The 25,237-nt window shown below is 49.3% G+C and overlaps 1 protein-coding gene across 1 annotated transcript in view; it reads right to left on the reverse strand.

Moving 5' to 3' along the window:
• Positions 1-817: 817 nt before the first annotated feature.
• Positions 818-25,237, reverse strand: part of lmx1al (LIM homeobox transcription factor 1, alpha-like) — a 90,845-nt gene continuing 66,425 nt past the window's right edge. Inside the window, exons 3-8 of the mRNA XM_078429405.1 lie at positions 19,617-19,873; positions 11,673-11,839; positions 8,754-8,831; positions 6,384-6,507; positions 3,556-3,708; positions 818-975 (exon numbers count right to left, since the gene is read on the reverse strand). Of these exons, the coding sequence (XP_078285531.1) occupies positions 818-975; positions 3,556-3,708; positions 6,384-6,507; positions 8,754-8,831; positions 11,673-11,839; positions 19,617-19,873 (937 nt within the window). The remainder of the gene's footprint in view (positions 976-3,555; positions 3,709-6,383; positions 6,508-8,753; positions 8,832-11,672; positions 11,840-19,616; positions 19,874-25,237) is intronic.

The raw sequence follows: 25,237 nt of genomic DNA on the forward strand, positions 1-25,237 counted from the left end.
AGATTTTTGATTAAGCGGATGTCAGGGGTTATGGGGAGAAGGCAGGAGAATGGGGTTGAGAGGGAGAGATAGAGGCGGGTTGCTAAGCAACCTCCGTTAGGCGGCCTCCGGGCCTACAGTGTCTGGACCTACACTGTCTGGACCTACACTGTCCGGACCTACAGTGTAGGTCCGGACACTGTAGGCCCGGAGGCCGCCTAATGGAGGTTGCTTAGCAACCCGCCTCCCGGCCCGGGCGGCCGCCATTGGTGGAGCGGGAGCACGTGGCCGTGAGGTCACGTGAGGCGCGGGGCGGTGACGTCACCTTGTCCCTTATTTGGGAGTGAGATAGTTGGCAACCCCTAGTGTGGGTGTAAGTGCAGGGAGGGGGGGGGGGAAACGAGTGGTTTGAGGGGAACATTTATTTGTGCTTTGCATGGGGGAGCAGCGTTATTACATTCCTTGTGTCTCAGATACTATGTAAGGCAAACCTCGATTGCTGCAACTCGACCCCCCCCTCCCCCCTCCCCCCTCCCCTCCCCCCCCTCCCCCCTCCCCTCCCACTCCACCAGACGCTTGTCAAGAAGCCAAGAATAGACACAAAATGCTGGAGTAACTCAGCGGGACAGGCAGCATCTCTGGAGAGAAGGAATTTGTGACGTTTCGGGTCGAGACCCTTCTTCAGACCCAAAACGTCGCCCATTCCTTCCCTTCGGAGATGGTGCCTGTCCCGCTGAGTTACCCCAGCATTGTGTGTGTGACGATCGACGGTGTAAATCGGCATCTGCGGTCCCCTCCTACACACGAAGGCAAGAGGTCCTGGCCGGATCGCCGCTGATCAGGAGGTGAAGTAGGAATGCTGCATGGAGTACAGACGGTCGATGGGATTTCCCACTCTTGCAGGCAGCAGGTTGGAGTCGGACGGGGCCGGGAGACATCCACGCAAGTGTCCGAGAGAACCATCCCGATCCACGCCAGGAAAGACTGCCTCCGAATCTAAGGGGTGGAAAGGAAAATAAACTCTTGAGATGGCACTTTTCCAAGGCTTGTTTGATTATTGGGTTCCTCATGATGTCCTCTAACTCCTAAACTCTTAGAAACATAGGAAATAGGTGCAGGAGTAGGCCATTCGGCCCTTCGAGCCTGCACCGCCATTCAATATGATCATGGCTGATCATCCAACTCAGTATCCCATACCTGCCTTCTCTCCATACCCCCTGATCCCTTTAGCCACAAGGGCCACATCTAACTCCCTCTTAAATATAGCCAATGAACTGGCCTCAACTACCTTCTGTGGCAGAGAATTCCACAGACTCACCACTCTCTGTGTGAAGAAATGTTTTCTCATCTTGGTCCTAAAAGACTTCCCCCTTATCCTTAAACTGTGACCCCTTGTTCTGGACTTCCCCAACATCGGGAACAATCTTCCCGCATCTAGCCTCTCCAACCCCTTAAGAATTTTATATGTTTCTATAAGATCCCCCCTCAGTCTTCTAAATTCCAGCGAGTATAAGCCCAGTCTATCCAGTCTTTCTTCATATGAAAGTGCTGCCATCCCAGGGATCAATCTGGTGAACCTTCTCTGTACTCCCTCTAAGGCTAGATCTCTGTCCCCCAGGTCCGCAGAACCTGGCGGACTGGTGCTCTGATAACAACCTGTCCCTAAACACCACCAAGACCAAGGAGCTGATCATCAGCTTCTGTAGATCACACAACGGGGAATACGCCCCGATCTTTATCAATGGGGTCAGTGTGGAGAGAGTGTCCAGCTTCAAGTTTCTGGGCACTCACATTTCGGAGGACCTAACATGGTCCAATAACACTGCTGCGCTTGTCAAGAAGGCACAGCAACGACTGTTCTACCTAAGAACACTGAAAAAGTCTGGTCTACCCCAACAGCTGCTGACGACCTTCTACCGCTGCACCATAGAGAGCATCCTAACGCATGGCATCCCTGTGTGGTATCTCAGCTGCACGGAGGCAGAGAGGAGAGCTCTTCAGCGGGTAGTCCATAGAGCTCAGAGGACCATCGGAACACAGCTACCAGCCTTGGAGGGCATCTACAACACACGATGCCTCAGAAAAGCCACCAGCATCCACAAAGACTCTTCACACCCCTGCAACAGTCTGTTCGAACTTCTACCATCGGGCAGACGATACAAGGCCTCCTACGCCCGCACCTCCAGACTCAGGAACAGCTTCATCCCCAGGGCCATAGCTGCTATGAACCGGTCCTGCTGAGCCGGATGGTCACATCGCACAGTGAACCGGCACAGATCTACTTGCACCTTATTCTGTTTTAAAACTGTTACAATTTTGTTTCACTGGGTTGTATAAATTTATACTGACTAGCTAATTAATTTATTGCATCGTATGGGAGGCGCATTCCCAATCTCGTTGTACCCCTGTACAATGACAATAAAGATATATTGTATTGTATTGTATTAAAGCGTTGGGCAGCACAGTGGCAGAGAGGTAGAGTTGCTGCCGTACAACTGGGTTCCATCCTGACCACGGGCGCCGTCTGTACGGAGTTTGTACGTTCTCCCCGTGACCTGCGTGGGTTTTCTCCGGGTGCTCCGGTTTCCTCCCACACTCCAAAGACGTGCAGGCTTGTAGGTTAATTGGCTTAAGTTAAAATTATAAATTATCCCGAGTGTGTGCTTAAGTTTAGAGATACAGTGCGGAAACAGGCCCTTTATCCCACTGGGTCCGCGCCGCCCAGCGATCCCCGCACACTAACACTATCCTACACACACTAGGGACAATTTTTACATTTACCAAGCCAATTAACCTACAAACCTGCAGGTATTTGGAGTGTGGGAGGAAACCGGAGCACCCGGAGAAAACCCACGCAGGTCACGGGGAGAACGTACAAACTCCGTACAGACAGCGCCCGTAGTCAGGATCGAACCTGGCTGGATCAAATCCACCTCGTTTCCTGTGTGTGGCTGAGTGTGTCGGTGTGTGTCTGTGTTTGTGTGTGTGCTTTCAAGTGTGTCTGTCTGTGTGTGAGAGTGTGTATGTGTGAGTGTGTGTGAGTAAGTGTGTGAGTGAATGAGTGTGAGTGTGTGTGTGTGTGTGTGAGAGTGTGTATGTGTGTGACTGTGAGTGTGTGTGTGAATGAGTGTGAGTGAGTCTGTGAGTGTGAGTAAGTGTGTGTGTGAGTGAGAGTGTGTATGTGTGAGTGTGTGTGTGAGTGAGTGTGTGTGTGTGTGAGTGTGTGTGAGTGAGTGTGTGTGTGAGTGTGTGTGAGTGAGTGTGTGAGTATGTGTGTAAATATGCGTGTGTGAGTGTGTGTATGTGGGTGAATGTGAACGTGTATGTATGTGAGTGAGTGTGTGTGTATGTGTGTGTGAGTGAGTGAGTGTGTGAGTGTGCGTGAGTGTGTGTGTGAGAGTGTGTGTGTGAGTGTGTGTGTGAGTGAGTGAGTGTGTGTGTGTATGTGTGTGTGGGTGAGTGAGTGAGTGTGCGAGTGTGTGTGAGTGTGTGTGTGTGTGAGTGTGTGTGTGAGTGAGTGTGAGCGTGTGTCCTGTCCCTGGACTCGGCCCTTCCCTGCCTGGGTCAGGTACTCACCATGAGGGTGCATGTGGTCACCCGGCAGCTGTGGTGGAGTCAGCCCCCGGCTGTAGTGGTCCGTGCTGTAGCTGCTGTGATCCATCGGCCTCAGCTGCTGGTGTTGCAGAGAGGAATAAGGAGGCATCATCCTCTCCAGTCCCGGGGCACTCTCTGCATCTGCACAGCCAGGGTGAGGGAGAGAGAGAGGGAGAGAGAGGGGGAGAGAGGGGGAGAGAGGGGGAGAGAGGGGGGGAGAGGGGGGGAGAGAGGGGGGGAGAGAGGGGGAGGGTGAGGGAGAAAGAGGGAGAGAGGGGGAGAGAGAGGGAGAGGGGGGGAGAGAGAGGGAGAGAGAGGGAGAGAGAGGGGGAGAGGGAGGGGGAGGGAGGGGGAGAGAGAGGGAGAGAGGGGGGAGAGAGAGGGAGAGAGAGGGAGAGAGAGGGAGAGAGAGGGAGAGAGAGGGAGAGAGAGGGAGAGAGAGGGGGAGAGGGAGGGGGAGAGAGAGGGAGAGAGAGGGAGAGAGAGGGAGAGAGAGGGAGAGAGAGGGGGAGAGAGAGGGGGAGAGAGAGGGAGAGAGAGGGAGAGAGAGGGAGAGAGAGGGGGAGAGAGAGGGAGAGATCTGGAACACCTGGAGCAGTCAGCAGTTGATGGTGTTAATGCCTGGTGTGCCAGAGTGGATCATTGCCAGCTGAGGCAAGCTCACCATCAGCATCCCTACAAGCACTTTGTACTTTGTGACTTTAGTTTTGTTTAGAGATACAGCCTGGAAACAGGCCATTCGGCCCACCGGGTCCGCACCGACCAGCGATCCCCACGCACACTGACACTATCCCACACACGCTGGAGACAATTTATAATTCTACCAAGCCAATTAACCTCCAAACCCGCACGACTTTGGAGTGTGGGAGGAAACCGGAGCACCCGGAGAAAACCCACGCAGGTCACGGGAAGAACGCAACTCTAGCGCTGTGCCACCGTGCTGCCTAACTTGGTCGGTGCCCTGTACGAGTGGCGCAGCGGTAGAGCTACTGCCTTACAGCGCCAGAGACCCGGGTTCAATCCTGACTGTGGGTGCTTGTCTGTACGGAGTTTGTACGTTCTGGGTTTGTAGGTGGATTGGCTTGGTGCAAATGTACAATTGTCCTCAGTGTGTGTAGGGTGGTGGTAATGTGCGGGGATCGCTGGTCAGTGTGGTCTCGGTGGGCCGAAGGGGCTGTTTCCGTGCTATCTCTAAACTAAACTAAAAACTATAGATGGTGACTGTTTGCATATCTTGTGTATGGTATGTGATAAATCATGTGATAATAATGTTTATCTATCTGTCTATCTATCTATCTATCTATCTATCTATCTATCTATCTATCTATCTATCTATCTATCTATCTATCTATCTATCTATCTAGTCTGAAGAAGGGTCTCGACCCCAAAAGTCACCCATTCCTTCTCTCCTGAGATGCTGCCTGACCTGCTGAGTTACTCCAGCATTTTGTGAATAAATACCTTCGATTTGTACCAGCATCTGCAGTTATTTTCATCCATCCATCCATCCATCCATCCATCCATCCATCCATCCATCCATCCATCCATCCATCCATCCATCCATCCATCCATCCATCCATCCATCCATCCATCCATCCACCTATCTATCTATCTATCTATCTATCTATCTATCTATCTATCTATCTATCTATCTATCTATCTATCTATCTATCTATCTATCTATCTATCTATCTATCTATCTATCTATCTATCTATCTATCTATCTATCTATCTATGTAACATTTATGCTATTAGCTATTGAGGTTTCAACGTCCATTTTTTAAATCTGTTTAGAAAGTCTTTTCTATGCCATTTAATTAAAAAAGGCTTCTTAAAATATTTCCAAAACCTTTTCTTTAAATCTTAGTTGAGTACACTGCACAAGGTCCTTCAGGTTAGTGTCCGTGACTGAGGACAAACTGAGATGGGCTTAAATGTACTGTATTTCCTCATGGCAGTCATTTCAAGACACACCAATGAGTCTCAACCTGAAACGTCACCCATCCCTTCCCTCCAGAGATGCTGCCTGTCCCGCTGAGCTACACCAGCATTTTGTGTCTGTCTTCGGTGTAAACCAGCATCTGCAGTTCCTTCCTACACAAGAATATTTAATTGTCCTACGTACCGAAACAGGACAATTACATTCTTGAGTCTTGACTCTCACGGTGGTGCAGTGGTAGAGTTGTTGCCTTACAGCGCCAGAGACCCGGGTTCAATAGACAATAGATAATAGGTGCAGGAGGAGGCCATTCGGCCCTTCGAGCCAGCACCGCCATTCAATGTGATCATGGCTGATCATTCTCAATCAGTACCCCGTTCCTGCCTTCTCCCCATACCCCCTGACTCCGCTATCCTTAAGAGCTCTATCTAGCTCTCTCTTGAATGCATTCAGAAAATTGGCCTCCACTGCCTTCTGAGGTAGAGAATTCCACAGATTCACAACTCTCTGACTGAAAAAGTTTTTCATCATCTCAGTTCTAAATGGCCTACCCCTTATTCTTAAACTGTGGCCCCTTGTTCTGGACTCCCCCAACATTGGGAACATGTTTCCTGCCTCTAACGTGTCCAACCCCTTAATAATCTTATATGTTTCGATAAGATCCCCTCTCGTCCTTCTAAATTCCAGTGTATAAAAGCCTAGTCGCTCCAGACTTTCAACATACGACAGTCCCGCCATTCCGGGAATTAACCTAGTTCGATCCTGACTATGGGTGCTGTCTGTACGGAGTTTGTGCGTTCTCCCCCTGGACCATGTGGGTTTTCTCCGGGTGCCCCGGTTTCCTCGCACACTCCAAATGAAGCTTGCTCACCTTCGCTGTCCTGGTCGCCGTGTCTGGACACTCGGTTGGCATGTCGTCTGGAGCCCCCGTGCTGGTAGTTCAGATGCTCCTGATCCTGCTGCTGTTGCTGCTGCCTCCGTGCTAGCTTCTTCATCTGCAAGTGGCAAGCAGAATTCCAGGAACAACTTTTAAGGTTCAAACTGAGCTTCTGTGCAGGAATCTAGAGCTCGAAAATATGGTTTTTCTCTGAGATCTTCGGTTTCCTACAGGTTTTCAGCTCAGAATTAATTTCAGCAGAAGGGGATCGTTCGGACTAGCCAACCATCCACCATTAGGCTCTCATTCACAAAATGCTGGAGTAACTCAGCAGGTGAGGCAGCATCTCAGGAGAGAAGGAATGTGTGACGTTTCGGGTTGAGACTCATTGTCGTGTCTTGAAAGGACTGCAATGAGGAAATACAGTACATTGAAGCACATCTCAGTTTGTCCTCATTCACAGACACTAAACTGAAGGACCTTGTGCAGTGTACTCAACTAAGATTAAACGTCACCCATTCCTTCTCTCCTGAGATGCTGCCTGACCTGCTAAGTTACTCCAGAATTTTGTGAATAAATACCTTCGATTTGTACCAGCATCTGCAGTTATTTTCTTACACCATTAGGCTCTCGAACACTACAAACACCAACTGAACTATAAGTTATGAACTATGTTTTTTTAATTTAGTTTAGTTTAGAGATACAGCGCGGAAACAGGCCTTTCGGCCCACCGGGTCCGCGCCGACCAGCGATCCCCGCACACTAACGCTATCCTACACACACTAGGGGCAACTTTTAACATTTACCAAGCCAATTAACCTACAATTAACCTGCACGTCTTTGGAGTGTGGGAGGAAACCGAAGATCTCGGAGAAAACCCACGCAGGTCACGGTGAGAACGTGCAAACTCCGTACAGACGGCACCCGTGGTTGGGATGGAACCCGGGTCTCCGGCGCTGCATTCGCTGTAAGGCAGCAACTCTACCGCTGCGCCACCGTGCCGAATTGTGTAGGAAGGAAGAATGAGTCTGAAGAAGGGTCTCGACACGAAACGTCACCCATTCCTTCTCTCCCGAGATGCTGCCTGACCTGCTGAGTTACTCCAGCATTTTGTGAATAAATCGATTTGTACCAGCATCTGCAGTTATTTTCTTATATATGTGTAGGAAGGAACTGCAGATGCTGGTTTATACCAAAGATAGTCACATCTTTGGTATACAGGGGGTATGGGGAGAAGGCAGGAACGGGGTACTGATTGAGAATGATCAGCCATGATCACATTGAATGGCGGTGCTGGCTCGTATTGCCGAATGGCCTCCTCCTGCACCTATTGTCTATTATCTATTGTCTATTATCTGCCTCTCTCATATAGACACAAGGTCGACATCTTGTGTCCATATCGCCATTATTACTATTCTTGGAATTTTTTACATTGTTCCTCACCTGGCAGACATGTCTGATCGAGCATTATTACTTGGTATTGCTTGGATGATCGGATTGAGGGTGGCACGGTGGCACAGCGGTAGAGTTGCTGCCTCACAGCGCCAGAGACCCGGCGGGTGTTCCATCCCGACTACAGGTGCAGTCTGCACAGAGTTTGTACATTCTCCCTGTGACCTCGTGAGTTTTCACCAGGTGCTCTGGTTTCCTCCCACACTCCAAAGACGTACAGGTTTGCAGGTTAATTGGCTTTGGTAACAGTTATAAGTTGTCCCTAGTGTGTAGGATAGTGCTAGTGTACGTGGGCCGAGGGATCTATTTCCATGCTGTATCTGTAAACTAAACTAAATTATATACTGGGATTACTCCACTAACCCACCTCTGAAGGTTATGGAGTGGGATATGAATCCATAATGCTCAGAGGTGGGGGTTAGTTAGGGTTGCCAACTGTCCCGTATTGGCCGGGACATCCCGTATATTGGGCTAAATTGGTTTGTCCCGTATGGGACCGCCCTTGTCCCGTATTAGGCCCAGGGGGCGCTGTAGGCCCGGACATTGTAGGCCCGGGGACCTCTGTAGGTCTGGACAGTGTAGGCCCAGAAGCCCGGGCGCCACCTAACAGAGGTTGCGTAGCAACCCGCCTCCCGGCCCGGGCAGCTGCCATTGGTGGAGCGGGAGCACTTGGCCGCTGGCTGGGTGAGGTCACGTGGGGCGCGGGGCGGTGACGTCACCTTTTGTCCCTTATTTGGGAGTGAGAAAGTTGGCAACCTGAGGGTTAGTGGAGTATTAGACTTTCACTTCAACACTCCTCACTGGAGGAAGATTATACGGGCACAGTGGGATGGGGAGTAAAGATGCCAGGAGACAATGCACAAGAGATTGAGTGAGGCAGGATAAAAGCAAGTCGTGATAAAAGGCCCTCACCTTGGCTCTTTGGTTTTGAAACCAAACTTGTACAACCCGTACAGTGAGTCCTGCTTCTGCCGCCAGACTCTCCCGGACCTGAAACAAAACAAAAAGGCACTGATAGTGAGCATCGCTCCTTCTCACGAGTCCTCGGAACTCCGTCCAGACCAGCTGTTTACCAAGGACATCTTTAACCTCTCCCTACTCGCATCCGAGTAGAGTTGCCAACTGTCTCATATTAGCCGGGACATCCCGTATTTTTGGCTAAATTGGTTTGTCCCGCATAGGATCGCCCTTGTCCCGTATTAGGCCCGGGGGGCAGCTGTAGGCCCGGACACTGTAGGCCTGGACGCTGTAGGCCCGGGGGGCAGCTGTAGGCCGGGACAGTGTAGGCCCGGACACTGTAGGCCCAAACGCTGTAGGCCCCGGGGGGCAGCTGTAGGCCGGGACAGTGTAGGCCCGGACGCTGTAGCCCGGACGCTGTAGTCCCGGACACTGTAGGCCCGGACGCTATAGGCCCGGACGCTGTAGTCCCGGACACTGTAGGCCCGGGGGCCGCTGTAGGCCTGGACAGTGTAGGCTAATAGAGTGAGTTCGGGGAGCAGGTCCGAGTGTGTTGGCCTGACGGAGGTTGCAGAGCAACCCGACCCCCGGCCCGGGCCGCCGCCATTGGTGGAGCAGGAGCGTGTGGCTGCTGGATGGGGGAGGTCACGTGGGGCGCGGGGCGGTGACGTCACCTTGTCCCGTATTTGGGAGTGAGATAGTTGGCAACCCCACATCCGCGAATCCCACCTGCTTCAACCACCATCAACCCGAAGCCAAAAAATATCTAACACAGCGGAGGACGTGCTGGCTCTGGAGAGGGTCCAGAGGAGGTTTACAACAATGATCCCAGCAATGAGTAGGGTAACCTACGATGAGCGTTTGTCGGCACTGGGCCTGTACTCGCTGGGGTTTAGGGGGAACCTCATTGAAATGTACAGAATAGTGCAAGGCTTAGATAGAGTGGATGTGGAGAGGATGTTTCCACTAGTGGGAGAGTCTAGGACTAGAGGTCACGGCCTCAGAATTAAAGGACGTTCTTTTAGGAAGGAGATGAGGAGGAATTCCTTTAGTCAGAGGGTGGTGAATCTGTGGAATTCTTTGCCAAAGAAGGCTGTGGAGGCCAAATCAGTGGATATTTTTAAGGCAGAGATAGATAGATTATTGATTAGTACGGGTGTCAGGGGTTCTGGGGAGAAGGCAGGAGAATGGAGTTAGGAGGGAGAGATAGATCAGCCATGATTGAATGGCGGAGTAGACTTGATGGGCCGAATGACCTTATGACAGCGTGCCTTAATGACACCGGCCCATTTCTCTGACATCCATCGTCATGAAGTGCTTTGGGCCGGCACGGTGGCACAGCGGTAGAGTTGCTGTCTTACAGCAGCAGAGACCCGGGTTCCATCCTAACTGAGGGTGTTGGCAACGTGTAGTTTGTACGTTCTCCTTGTGACTGCGTGGGTTTTCTCCGGGTGCTCCGTTCACCTCTCACACTCCAAAGACGTACAGGTTTGTAGGTTAATTGGCTTCGGTAAATTGGCTGATGTGAGGTTGTGTGTGTGATGTGGTGTTTCCAGTTTCCTGGTCGAGATGCAGTGATAACTGTCCCAACTTTAATTTCATTCTGAAGAAAGGTCTCGACCCGAAACGTCACCCATTCCTTCTCTCCTGAGATGCCGCCTGACCCGCTGAGTTACTCCAGCACTTTGTGATTCCAACTTTAATTTATTTTGGTTTAGTTTAGTTTAGTTTAATTTGGTTAGGTTTAATTTAATTTAGTTTAGTTTAGAAACATAGAAAATAGGTGCAAGAGGAGGCCATTTGGCCCTTCGAGCCAGCACCGCCATTCATAGTGATCATAGCTGATCATCCACAATCAGTAACCCGTGCCTGCCTTCTCCCCATATTCCTTAATTCCACTAGCCCCTAGAGCTCTATCTAACTCTCTTTTAAATCCATCCAGTGAATTGGCCTCCACTGCCTTCTGTGGCAGAGAATTCCACAAATTCACAACTCTCTGGGTGAAAAAAGTTTTTTTCTCACCTCAGTTTTAAGTGGCCTCCCCCTTTATACTTAGACTGTGGCCCCTGGTTCTGGACCCCCCAACATTGGGAACATTTTTCGTGTATCCTTTTTTAATTTTGTCCAGTCCTTTTTTAATTTCATACGTCTCGATAAGATCCCCCCTCATCCTTCTAAATTCCAGTGAATACAAGCCCAGTCTTTCCAATCTTTCATCATATGACAGTCCCGCCATCCCGGGGATTAACCTGGTGAACCTACGCTGCACTGCCTCAATAGCAAGGACGTCCTTCCTCAAATTACCTGTTTAGTTTAGTTTAGTTTCTCCACAGTGATCTATGTGATCTATATCTACCAGATTGATTCCTGGGATGGCAGGACTTTCATATGAAGAAAGACTGGATAGACTCGGCTTGTCCTCGCTGGAATTTAGAAGACTGAGGGGGGATCTTATAGAAACTTACAAAATTCTTAAGGGGTTGGACAGGCTAGATGCAGGAAGATTGTTCCCGATGTTGGGGAAGTCCAGAACAAGGGGTCACAGTTTAAGGATAAGGGGGAAGTCTTTTAGGACCGAGATGAGAAAGTTTTTTTTTCACACAGAGAGTGTTGAATCTGTGGAATTCTCTGCCACAGAAGGTAGTTGAGGCCAGTTCATTGGCTATATTTAAGAGGGAGTTAGATGTGCCCCTTGTGGCTAATGGGATCAGGGTGTATGGAGAGAAGGCAGGTACGGAATACTGAGTTGGATGATCAGCCATGATCATATTGGATGGCGGTGCAGGCTCGAAGGGCCGAATGGCCTACTCCTGCACCTATTTTCTATGTTTCTATGTCTGGATGGTCCTCAGTGTCCACCCCACCGGTTCCTACCTTCCTGCAGGGTTTGGATGACACCTCGAAAGAAGCCTTGAAGGCCCGTCGCTGCTGGGCGTTGAGGATAGTCCGTGGCCGCTTGGACCTCTTGTGCGCTCTGCCCTTGCCATCGGCCTTGTCCACGGGCAGCCCCCGACGCCCCTCGCCCTCATCCTCGCTTTTCACTGGCGGAAACACACAGAGGGGAAAGAGTGAGGCCGCAGTGCCCCCTTTTACCTTCACTCTGAGCAGCGAACATCTGCGCTGTGGTTATGGAGTCATAGAGGAGACGGAAGGACATCAATGCCCCCCAATTTCAGTCTGAAGAAGGGCTCCGACCCGAAACATCACCTCTTTTCTCCAGAGATGCTGCCTGACCCGCTGAGTTACTCCAGCACTTTGTGTCTGTCTAGGAGAATAGATTGACCCTTGAGCCTCTCGTGACCCTTTGGCCCAATTCATCCGTGCTGACTAAGATGCCCCATCTAAGCCAGTCCCATTTGCCTGCGTTTGGCCCATCTATATACTAAAACTCTCATTAGTTTTGGGGAGGGGAGGGGGATGGAGGGAGGGGGGGAGGGGAGGGGGGAGTGGAGGGAGATGGGAGGGGGGGGGGGGAAGAGGCACGGTGGCGCAGCGGTAGAGTTGCTGCCTTACAGTGGAGACTCAGGTTCGATCCTGACTACGGGCGCCGTCTGTACGGAGTTTGCACGTTCTCCCCGTGACCTGCGTGGGGTTTTCTCCGAGATCTTCGGTTTCCTCCCGCACTCCAAAGGCGTACAGGTTTGTAGGTTAATTGGCTGGGCAAATGTAAAAATTGTCCCGAGTGGGTGTAGGATAGTGTTAATGTGCGGGGATCGCTGGGCGGCGCGGACCTTGGTGGGCCGAAGGGCCTGTTTCTGCGCTGTATCTCTAAATCTAAATAGGGGAGAGGGAAGATGGGAGGGGGCAGGGGGGGAGAAGGGAGGGGAGGGGAGGGGAGGGAGGGAGGAGAGGGTGCTGCACCAATACAGGAGAGGTTTGGGGCCAACAGGTCGTACTCTAGACACACTCCCCAGTGTGTGAAAAAAAGTTGTCCCTCAGGTTCCTATTAAATGTTTCCCCTATCACCTTAAACTTATGCCGACTAATTCCTGATTCCCCTCGGGAAAAAGACCCAAATGCTCCCATCATATCATATCATATCATATACAGCCGGAAACAGGCCTTTTCGGCCCTCCAAGTCCGTGCCGCCCAGCGATCCCCGCACATTAACACTATCCTACACCCACTAGGGACAATTTTTACATTTTACCCAGCCAATTAACCTACATACCTGTACGTCTTTGGAGTGTGGGAGGAAACCGAAGATCTCGGAGAAAACCCACGCAGGTCACGGGGAGAACGTACAAACTCCTTACAGTGCAGCACCCGTAGTCAGGATCGAACCTGAGTCTCCGGCGCTGCATTCGCTGTAACGCAGTAACTCTACCGCTGCGCCACCGTGCCGCCTATGTTTGTGAAACATAGAAAATTGGTGCAGGAGTAGGCCATTCGGCCCTTCGAGTCGAACCATGAAACCATTGAATATGATCGTGGCTGATCATCCAAAATCAGTACCCCATTCATAGAAACATAGAAAATAGGTACAGGAGGAGGCCATTTGGCCCTTCGAGCCAGCACCGCTATTCATTGTGATCATGGCTGATCATCCACAATCAGTAACCCGTGCCTGCCTTCTCCCCATACCCCTTGATTTCATTAGCCCCTCGAGCTCTATCTAACTCTCTTTTAAATTCATCCACTGAATTGGCCTCCACTGCCCTCTGTGGCAGAGAATTCCACAAATTCACAACTCTCTGGGTGAAAAAGTTTTCTCTCATCTCAGTTTTAAATGGCCTCCCCTTTATTCTTAGACTGTGTGGCCCCTGGTTCTGGACTTCCCTAACATTGGGAACATTTTTCCTGCATCTAGCTTGTCCAGTCCTTTTATAATTTTATATGTTTCTATAAGGTCCCCTCTCATCCTTCTAAATTCCAGTGAATACAAGCCCAGCCTTTCCAATCTTTCCTCATATGACAGTCCCGCCATCCCGGGGATTAACCTCGTGAACCTACTCTGCACTGCCTTAATAGCAAGGATGTCCTTCCTCAAATTAGGATGTCCTTCCTCAAATTCCTGCTTTCTCCCCGTATACCTTAATTTTGTTACTCCTCAGAGCTAAATCTAACGCTCTCTTGAAAATATCGCAGACAAGCCGAACATGGAAGTATCAACTTCAATGTTATATCTTCACACCAAATTTTCCACTCCTTTATCAATTATATGTGCACTGTTGTTGATTGTATTCACGTATAGTTTCCTCTTTGATTGTCTAGCACACAACCAAAAGCTTTTAATTGTAGTTTGGCACCTGTGACAATAATATACTAAACTAAACTGAATTAATCTAAACTAAAATAAACCAAAGCAAACGAAACTAAACTCAACCAAATTAAATTAAATTAAATTAAACCTAACCAAATTAAACTAAACTAAACCAGGCTAAATTAAATTAAATTAAACTAAACCAAAGTAAACCTAACCAAATTTAACCAAACTATACTAAATTAAACTATATTAAATTAAACCAAACCAAATCAATTTAAACTAAACTAAACCAAATTAACTTAAATTAAATTAAACAAAACCTAACCAAATTAAACTCAACTAAACTAGACCAAACTAAATTAAAATTAAACCAAACAAAACTAAACTATAAACTAAACTATCGATTCTGTCCCTACACACAGCTACACCAACACACGCACAATCCACACGCACGCAGAGCTGAAGGAAGTTATCCTTTCTCCCCTCTACTCTCCTCTAATCCTTCGATGACTCATCTGGTTGACTGGAGCACTGTGAGTGAGCTGCCTTCAGTAGCCACTGGATAGTGGTAATGCTTTACACCAGCTTACCTCAGTGACTGGAGGCAGCTCATGAGAGGCGTCTGAGATTTATCGCTAGTCCCAGGTTTAGAGACTAACCTCTCAGGGAGATGGGAAGGGTGCGGGGAGTGGCAGGATGGGGTTAGCTGCTGGGAGTTATGGGGTCATAAGTGATAGGAACAGAATTAGGCCATTCGGCCCATCAAGTGTGCTACAACATTCAATCATGGCTGATCTATCTCTCCCTCTCAACCCCATTCTCCTGCCTTCTCCCCATAACCCCTGACACCCGGACTATTCAAGAATCTATCTATCTCTGCCTTAAAAATATCCACTGACTTGGCCTCCACAGATTCACCACCCTGGAGTTTTGTGAGTTCTGGAAGCCATGTTGTATTTAATGACACAAAAAATGTTTTATACATTTTTGGCTTCACAGCCACACTGAAGATGGACATGTATGTGGCTAAGGTCAGGACAACATGAGTATCACCTTCTCCACAGCCAACAATGGACCATTGTGGGCTCCACCTTTCTTTGATCGTCGTTGCTGACTTTGATTTGTCCTTTCATCTTTCATTCATTTGTTCTATGTACCTTTTCATATCTCTCCTTTCCCCCTCCCCTGACCCTCAGTCTGAAGAAGGGTCTCAAACCGAAACAGCACCTCTTTCTTTTCTCCAGAGATGCTGCCTGAGCCGCTGAGTTACTCCAGCGTTAGGTGTCTATCTTCGGTTTAAACCAGCGTCTGCAGTTCCTTCCTGCTCTGCATGAGTTGTTTCGTTTTCTAGTTCTGAGATTCAGCGCGGAAACAGGCCCTTTCGGCCCACCGGGTCCGCGCCGCCCAGCGATCCCTGCACGTTAACACTATCCTACACCCACTAGGGACAATTTTTACATTTACCAAGCCGATTAACCTATAAACCTGTACGTCTTTGGAGTGTGGGAGGAAACCGAAGATCTCGGAGAAAACCCACGCAGGTCACGGGGAGAACGTACAAACTCCGTACAGACGGCGCCCGTGGTCGGGGTGGAACCTGGGTCTCCGGCGCTGCATTCGCTGTAAGGCGGCAACTCTACCGCTGCGCCACCGTGACCGCCCTATCGTTGTTGGTAAAGATGGGGAGCAGAGTTAGGTCAGATTCCTGGCAACATAGGGGTAAATAAACTCAGAGACACAGCACGGACACTGGCCCTTCGGCCCAATTCCTCCCTGCCTGCCAAGAAGCTCCATCTACGCCTGTCCCAGAGTCAAGAGTCAAAAGAGTCAAGAGTCGAGAGTATTTTATTGTCATATGTACCAAAGTGGAACAATGGTATTCTTAGATAGACACACAAAGCTGGAGGAACTCAGCGGGTCAGGCAGCATCTCTGGAGAGAAGGAATGGGTGACGTTTCGGGTCGAGACCCTTCTTCAGACTTTCTTATATTCTTACTTCCTTGTGCTTCCTGAGTTTGCCCATATGGGTAGGTCAGGGGAGGGGCAATATAGCAAAGGGTGGTGTTGGAATGGTTTAAAGTGCTGGAGTAACATCACTGCAATGTTTCTTTGCCTGAACATCTCAGACTAGGGTTTGGGAGGGACGGAGAGAGAGGGGATGCAAGGGTAACTCGACAAGGCCAGCAGCATAATCAAGGACCAGTCGCACCCCGGTCACTCCCTCTTCTCCCCTCTCCCATCAGGCAAGAGGTACAGAAGTGTGAAAACGCACACCTCCAGATTCAGGGACAGTAGCTTCCCGGCTGTTATCAGGCAACTGAACCATCCCACCACAACCAGAGAGCAGTGCTGAACTAATAGGTAGACACAAAATGCTGGAGCAACTCAGCGGGTCAGGCAGCATCTCAGGAAGGCAGATTATTATCTGAATGGTGTTAAGTTAGGAAAGGGGGACGTACAGCGTGATCTGGGTGTCCTAGTGCATCAGTCACTGAAAGGAAGCATGCAGGTACAGCAGGCAGTGAAGAAAGCCAATAGAATGTTGGCCTTCATAACAAGAGGAGTTGAGTATAGGAGCAAAGAGGTCCTTCTGCAGTTGTACAGGGCCCTAGTGAGACCGCACCTGGAGTACTGTGTGCAGTTTTGGTCTCCAAATTTGAGGAAGGATATTCTTGCTATTGAGGGCGTGCAGCGTAGGTTTACTAGGTTAATTCCCGGAATGGCGGGACTGTCATATGTTGAAAGACTGGAGCGACTAGGCTTGTATACACTGGAGTTTAGAAGGATGAGAGGGGATCTTATCGAAACGTATAAGATTATTAAGGGGTTGGACACATTAGAGGCAGGAAACATGTTCCCAATGTTGGGGGAGTCCAGAACCAGGGGCCACAGTTTAAGAATAAGGGGTAGGCCATTTAGAACAGAGATGAGGAAAAACCTTTTCAGTCAGAGAGTTGTGAATCTGTGGAATTCTCTGCCTCAGAGGGCAGTGGAGGCCAATTATCTGAATACATTCAAGAGAGAGCTAGATAGAGCTCTTAAGGATAGCGGAGTCAGGGGGTATGGGGAGAAAGCAGGAACGGGGTACTGATTGAGAATGATCAGCCATGATCACATTGAATGGCGGTGCTGGCTCGAAGGGCCGAATGGCCTACTCCTGCACCTATTGTCTATTGTCTATTGAGAGAAGAAATGGGTGACGTTTTGGGTCGAGACCCTTCTTCAGACTGATGTCAGGGGAGGGGGCGGGACAAATATTTCCCTCAGACTTACTTTGATTGGACTTTGTTGGTTTTATCTTACACTAAACGGGATTCCCTTATCATGCATCTGTACACTGAAAATGACTCGATTGTAGTCATGTATTGTCTTCCTGCTGACTGGTTAGCACGCAACAAAGTCTTTTCAATGTATGTCGGTACACGTGACAATAAACTCAACTGATCTTGAAGTTACTGGTTACTGGGGGATTTGGCACTTGCAAGATGCAGCGGTAGAGTTGCCGCCTTACAGCGCTTACAGCGCCAGAGACCCAGGTTCGATCCCGACTACAGGTGCTGTCTGTACAAAGTTTGTACGTGACCTGCGTGTGTTTTCTCCGAGATCTTTGTTTTTTTCCCACACTCCAAAGACGTTCTGGTTTGTAGGTTAATTGGCTTGGTGTAAATGTAAATTGTCCCTAGTGTGTGTAGGATAGTTTTAATGAGCGGGGATCGCTGGTCGGTGCGGGGTCAGTGGGCTGAAGGGCCTCTTTCCGCGCTGTATCTCTAACCTAAACTAAAGGTAACTTGAAAGTGAAGAGAATTAAGAGTGATATGTGGAAAAAGGAAAAAAGCCAGTATCTCTAAATTAAACTAAACTAAAATATGGAAAAAGTAACGATCAGCAAGGAAAGGTGGAGCCCACAATGGTCGATTGTTGGCTGTGGGCTAGGTGATAACGGGTTATGCAGACGGTGAAACTCAGTAGGACGACAGTGAAACTAGTACGTCGACTATGGTGGGGGAGGGACGGAGAGAGAGAGTTTAGTTTAGAGATACAGCTCGGAAACAGGCCCTTCGGCCCACCGGGTCCGCGCCGGCCAGCGACCCTCGCACATTAACACTATCCTACACACACTAGGGCCAATTTTTTACATTTATACCAAGCCAATTAACCTACAAACCTGTACGTCTTTGGAATGTGGGAGTAACTCAGTAGGTCAGGCAGCATCTCAGTAGAGAAGGAATGGGTGACGTTTCGGGTCGAGACCCTTCTTCAGACTGATCAAACGTATTATTGAAACGTATAAAATTATTAAGGGGTTTGGACACGTTAGAGGCAGGAAACATGTTCCCAATATTGGGGAAGTCCAGAACCAGGGGCCACAGTTTAAGAATAAGGGGTAGGCCATTTAGAACGGAGATGAGGAAAAACCTTTTTCAGTCAGAGAGTTGTGAATCTGTGGAATTCTCTGCCTCAGAAGGCAGTGGAGGCCAATTCTCTGAATGCATTCAAGAGAGAGCTAGATAGAGCTCTTAAGGATAGCGGCGTCAGGGGGTATGGGGAGAAGGCAGGAACGGGGTACTGATTGAGAATGATCAGCCATGATCACATTGAAGGTATTTATTCACAAAATGCTGGAGTAACTCAGCAGGTCAGGCAGCATCTCAACAACATCCGCGGGGCCTTCCATCGCCCGGCTCGGCCGCGGGATGTTTCAGTGCCCGGTGCGACTCCGCCGCGGGGACTTCCATCCCCTTGCGGGGACTGTGCGGGTCGGTCGGGGACGAGCTGTCTGTCCATGGGCGTGGGGAAGAGAGTGGAAGTTTTGTTGCCTCCATCACAGTGAGGGGGTGTTTGGAGTCACTGTGATGGATGTTTGTGTTGGGGTCATGTGTCTTGTGTTCTTTTTTTTTTGTGTGTGACTGCAATGTAATTTCGTTCGGTACCTCGGTACCGAATGACAAATAAAGCTCTGTATTCTGTATTCTGTATTTCTTACACTGGAATGTGGGAGGAAATCTTGGAGAAAACCCACGCGGGGAGAACGTACAAATTTTGTACAAACTTTTTGTAGAAACTTTGTACAAACTTTGTGTACAAACTTTGTACAAACTTTGTACAAACTTTGTGTACAAACTTTGTACAATTTTTTTTGTACAAACAACGTACAAACTTTTTTTGTACAAACAACGTACAAACTTTGTACAAACTTTGTGTACAAACATTGTACAAACATTGTACAAACATTTTGTACAAACTTTGTACAAACTTTTTGTGTACAAACAACGTACAAACTTTGTACAAACAACTTTGTAAAAACAACTTTGTACAAACAACTTTGTACAAACTTTGTGCAACTTTGTACAAACAACTTTGTGTACAAACTTTTTGTACAAACTTTGTACAAACTTTTTTTGTACAAACCTTTTTTGTACAAAGTTTTCTTGTACAAACTTTGTACAAACATTTTTTTGCACAAACTTTGTACAGACAGCACCCGCTGTCGGGATCGAACCCGGGTCTCGGGCGCTGTATCCGTTGCAAGGCGGGAACGCTAGCGCTGCACCACCGTGACCGGGCACGAGATGGCAGTTGCTGGCGGCCGCGCGCGCGCCTGCTGGCGGTACCTGACTCGCTGTGTCCGGGGCTGAGGCCGCCCAGTATCCGCCGCTCCCGCTCGTGCTCCCGCTCGTGCTCCCGCTCGTGGTCGCCGCGGCACAGCAGCCGCCCCTCCTTCAGCACGAACTCGTCGCCCCGCCGCAGGGCCCGCCCGCACTCGCAGCAGCGCAGGCACTCGACGTGGTAGACCTGGCCCCCAACACGCAGCACCAGCTCCGAGCGGCCCAGTGCCCCGTCACACCCACCACACCGGGCCACGAAGCGCCTGCAACACAACAAGGCAAGGTAATGTACTAAACTGAACTAAAACTGAACTTGTGGTGAATCTGTGGAACTCATTGCCACAGAGGGCTGGTGGGGCAAAGTCAGTGGATATTTTTTAAGGCAGAGGTAGACACATTCTTGATTAGAGCGGGTGTCAAAGATTATGGGGAGAAGGCAGGAAAATGGGATGAGGAGGCAGAAGTCAGCCGTGATTGAAAGGTGGAGTGGGCTCGATGGGCCGAATGGCCTCATTCTACTCCGAGAAACCTGTAAACCAAGAATCTATCTGACTCTGCCTTAAAAGCATTCATTGACTTGGCCTCCACATCCTGCTGTGGCAATGTATTCCACCGATTCAGGACCCTGCAGGAATGCAGGGCTTACTTGAAACTAGAGACATCGATGTTCATACTGCTGGGTTGAAAGCTGCCCAAGCGAAATATGGGTCCATGCCAGACCCTCCTGTACAGTAAATTACAGAATGTAATGTTGAGTACAATCGGGAGTGTGTCTTAATATGTTCCTTATGTCAGAAGGATATTCTTGCTATTGAGGGCGTGCAGCGTAGGTTCACTAGGTTAATTCCCGGAATGGCGGGACTGTCGTATGTTGAAAGACTGGAGCAATTAGGCTTGTATGCACTGGAATTTAGAAGGATGAGGGGGGATCTTATTGAAACATATAAGATAATTAGGGGATTGGACACATTAGAGGCAGGAAACATGTTCCCAATGTTGGGGGAGTCCAGAACAAGGGGCCACAGTTTAAGAATAAGGGGTAGGCCATTTAGAACGGAGATGAGGAAGAACTTTTTCAGTCAGAGAGTGGTGAAGGTGTGGAATTCTCTGCCTCAGAAGGCAGTGGAGGCCAGTTCGTTGGATGCTTTCAAGAGAGAGCTGGATAGAGCTCTTAAGGATAGCGGAGTCAGGGGGTATGGGGAGAAGGCGGGAACGGGGTACTGATTGAGAGTGATCAGCCATGATCGCATTGAATGGCGGTGCTGGCTCGAAGGGCTGAATGGCCTACTCCTGCACCTATTGCCTATTGTCTATTACATGACCCTCTCTATGACTTGCACGATTGGGCACCCCACCATTCTCTACATTACAGTTAATTTTCCAATCTATAAACCACTCTAGAATTTTCTCTTTAATCCATTCTGGAATCCACTCTGCAAGTTTCACAAGTTCATAAGTGATAGGAGCAGAATTAGGCCATTCGGCCCATCATGCCTACCCACGCCCTTCTCCGTGGGTCGTCACCGTGTGGTGGTGGAGAAGCTCGTGTGGTCCTGAGATCCTGAGAGCGATGCCGTCAGGAGCCACGCTCCTGGTAGGGTCACCCATGGCGGTAAGGTCGAGGGGGAGGTCCCTGACAAAGAGCGATCCAACCAAGACCTCAACGGTGGAGCAGGCGGAGGGAGGGTGACGGCTGACTTTAGTGGAGCGTCACAACGGCTGGGAAGGCGGATGGATGAAGACTGCAGCAGAAAAGGGTCCCCGGTCGTCTTGGACTCCATGCCACTGGATCCTGACCCAGATCTGTCAAGGACCGTGTGGTGGCTGTCTGTGCACCAGTCTCCCCACGTTAAACAAAGTCACGCACAGGGGTCCTAAATAAGGACAGCCATGCTCGCTTCGAGTGACTGCCGATGATGTCTACCCTGCCATTTAATCGTGGCTGATCTATCTTTCCCTCTCAAGCCCATTCTCCTGCCCATAGCCAGGTTGCTCTGCAGAATATCATACAACGTGCCCAGTCCACATTCTGTGCTGCGATGTACTCATTGTCCAGCGTGTGGCAGCTGATGCATGCATTACTCTGCGATCCATGCGACAATTCAATGTTCCAGCCTGCAGTTCACTCCACAAGGCCCTCTATGCAACGCATACCACTCACTGCATCATCCAGTCCACAGTCCACCCCACAATCTGAGCGATGTTCTCCTCTACATTCGACATCACAAAGCTTTGTCAACCAGTCTGCCACAGAAGGCAGTGGAGTCCAAGTCCATGGATGTTTTTAAGGCAGAGATGGCTAGATTCTCGATCAGTACGGATGTCAAGGGTTATGGGAAGAAGGCAGGAGAATGGGGCTAAACATAGAAAATAGAAACATAGAAAATAGGTGCAGGAGTCGGCCATTCGGCCCTTCGAGCCAGCACCGCCATTCAATATGATCATGGCTGATCATCCAAAATCTGTACTCCGTTCCTGCTTTTTTTCCCCATATCCCTTGATCCCTTAAGAGCCCTAAGAGCTACATCTATGCCTCTCTTGAAAGACAGATCAGCTATGATTGAATGCAGGAGTAGGCTTGATGGGCCAAATGGCATAATTCTGCTCCTGTCACTTATGAACTTATGAACAGTCTAGGGTGCAGACTATGTTTTTACTTTACGCAGCATCTCTGGAGAGAACGAAAGGGTGGTGTTTCAGGTCGAGACCTTTCTTCAGACTGAAATGTCAGCCGTTCCTTCTCTCCAGAGATGCTGCTTGCCCTGCTGAGTTATTCCAGCATTTTGTGTCTATCTTTGGTGTGAACCATCATCTGCAGTTCCTTCCTACACAAATGTTTCACTTCACATTCCACTTTACGATCCACGCTGTGTTCAGCTCTGGGTTCTAGATCCTGGGATTCCCCCTCGACTCAGTGCAGGCGGTGGGGGAGAGGAGGATGATGGGAAAGATAACATCGCTGCTGGACAACGACTCCCACCCCATGCAGGACACTGTCACGGCACTGAGTAGCTCCTTCAGTGACAGACTCCTTCACCCCAAGTGCGTGAAGGAGAGATATCGGAGGTCGTTCCTTCCCGCTGCTGAGAGACTGCACAACCAGCACTGCTCCCAGCAGAGGAGTCAACAATAACAGTAAAGGACACACAATAAATGATGACAATTTATCTTTGTCTTTACTTTTATTTATAATGAATGTCTTGCTATCCACTTTGCTGCTGTAACACTGTAAATTTCCCCGGTGTGGGACAAATAAAGGAATATATTATTATTTTCCAATCCATTCTATAGTGTATGTAACATTTCCATCTACAATGCACACCACAATATGCTCCAGTCAAATGATCAATGATCAATGTACACAATGCTCCCTAGGGTCCATTCTACAATCCATTACACAATCCACTTGGGCGTTCCCTCTACCAAATCTGCATGCTCAATCTCCAATCTGAATTGTACAAGAAGGGTCTCGACCCGAAACGTCACCCATTCCTTCTCTCCAGAGATGGTGCCTGTCCCGCTGAGTTACTCCAGCTTTTTGTGCGTATCTCCAATCTGAATTCCCCTCTTAATTCAGGAATGTAGGAAGGGCTATGGAGGGCGTGCAGCGTAGGTTTACTAGGTTAATTCCCGGAATGGCGGGACTGTCATATGTTGAAAGACTGGAGCGACTAGGCTTGCATACACTGGAATTTAGAAGGATGAGAGGGGATCTTATCGAAACGTATAAGATTATTAAGGGGTTGGACACGTGAGAGGCAGGAAACATGTTCCCGATGTTGGGGGAGTCCAGAACCAGAGGCCACAGTTTAAGAATAAGGGGTAGGCCATTTAGAACGGAGATGAGGAAAAACTTTTTCAGTCAGAGAGTTGTGAATCTGTGGAATTCTCTGCCTCAGAAGGCAGTGGGGGCCAATTCTCTGAATGCATTCAAGAGAGAGCTAGATAGAGCTCTTAAGGATAGCGGAGTCAGGGGGTATGGGGAGAAGGCAGGAACGGGGTACTGATTGAGAATGATCAGCCATGATCACATTGAATGGTGGTGCTGGCTCAAAGGGCCAAATGGCCTCCTCCTGCACCTATTGTCTATTGTCTAGAAATGTGTCGGAAAGAAAGGATTATTGAATGCTTTCGAGAGTGGATTGCAGCACAGAATGCAGAAGATTTTCCAGCTTGGATCATAGATGAACAGAGCACATTAAGAGGGGATAGACACAAAATGCTGGAGTAACTCAGCAGAACGGGCAACATCTCTGGAGAGAAGGAATGGGTGACGTTTTGGGTTGAGACCCTTGGGCATTTTACTCCACTTACTCCAGCATTTTGTGTCAACCATCTGCAGAGATATTGCCTGTCCCGTTGAGTTACATAGAAACATAGAAAATAGGTGCAGGAGTAGGCCATTCGGCCCTTCGAGCCTGCACTGCCATTCAATATGATCATGGCTGATCATCCAACTCAGTATCCTGTACCTGCCTTCTCTCCATACCCCCTGATCCCTTTAGCCACAAGGGCCACATCTAACTCCCTCTTAAATATAGCCAATGAACTGGCCTCAACTACCCTCTATGGCAGAGAATTCCACAGATTCACCACTCTCTGTGTGAACAAAAAAACGTTCTCATCTCGGTTACTACCGCATTTTGTGTCTGCCATCTCCAGAGATGCTGCCTGTCCCACTGAGTTACTCCAGCATTTTGTGTCTATTTTCAGATTTAATTGAGACCCCCCCCTCATCCATCTAAACATCCTTCTAAAAATTGATGGAGATGCAGGTTGTGAACGTGTTCGTGGTTGGGTCAGTTTGGGGTTGAGCCAAACTGGTGCCTGGTTCTTTATACACCTGAACAATGTGACTGAGCTGTCTGCTACTCCTGTGCTTCTCTCAGCAGAAGCCAGATGACTGCAGGAGTCAGCGATTCAGTGGATTAATAGTGAACACGGCTGTTAGCAACAGTCCTGAACACTGGAGGTATTTATTCACAAAATGGTGGAGTAACTCAGCAGGTCAGGCAGCATCTCAGGAGAGAAGGAATGGGTGACGTTTCGGGTCGAGACCCTTCTTCAGACTGATGTCAGGGGGGGGCGGGACAAAGGAAGGATATAGGTGGAGACAGGAAGATAGAGGGAGATCTGGGAAGGAGGAGGGGAAGAGGAACTATCTAAAGTTGTTTGGAGTAACTCAGCAGGACAGGCAGCATCTCTGCAGAGGAGGAATGGGTGATGGTTGAGGTCGAGAACCCTCCTTCCCTGACTACAACCCATTCTGAAGAATCCCAGTCTGAAGAAAGGTCTCGACCCGAAACGTCAACCATTCCTTCTCTCCAGAGATGCTGCCCGTCCCGCTGAGTTTAGTTTAGAAATACAGCGTGGAAACAGGCCCTTCGGCCCACCGAGTCCGCACCGACCAGCGATCCCCGCACACTAACACTATCCTACACACACTCGGGAGAATTTCAACTTACACCAATCCGATTTACCTACAAACCTGCACGTCTTTGGAGTGTGGGAGGAAACCGAAGATCTCGGAAACCGAAAACCCACGCAGGTCACGGGGAGAACGTGCCAAGTCCATACACACAGCACCTGTAGTCGGGATCGAACCCTGGTCTTTGGCGCTGCAAGCG

The sequence above is a fragment of the Rhinoraja longicauda genome, chromosome 37, assembly GCF_053455715.1.
Source record: "Rhinoraja longicauda isolate Sanriku21f chromosome 37, sRhiLon1.1, whole genome shotgun sequence".
NCBI lineage: Eukaryota > Metazoa > Chordata > Chondrichthyes > Rajiformes > Arhynchobatidae > Rhinoraja > Rhinoraja longicauda.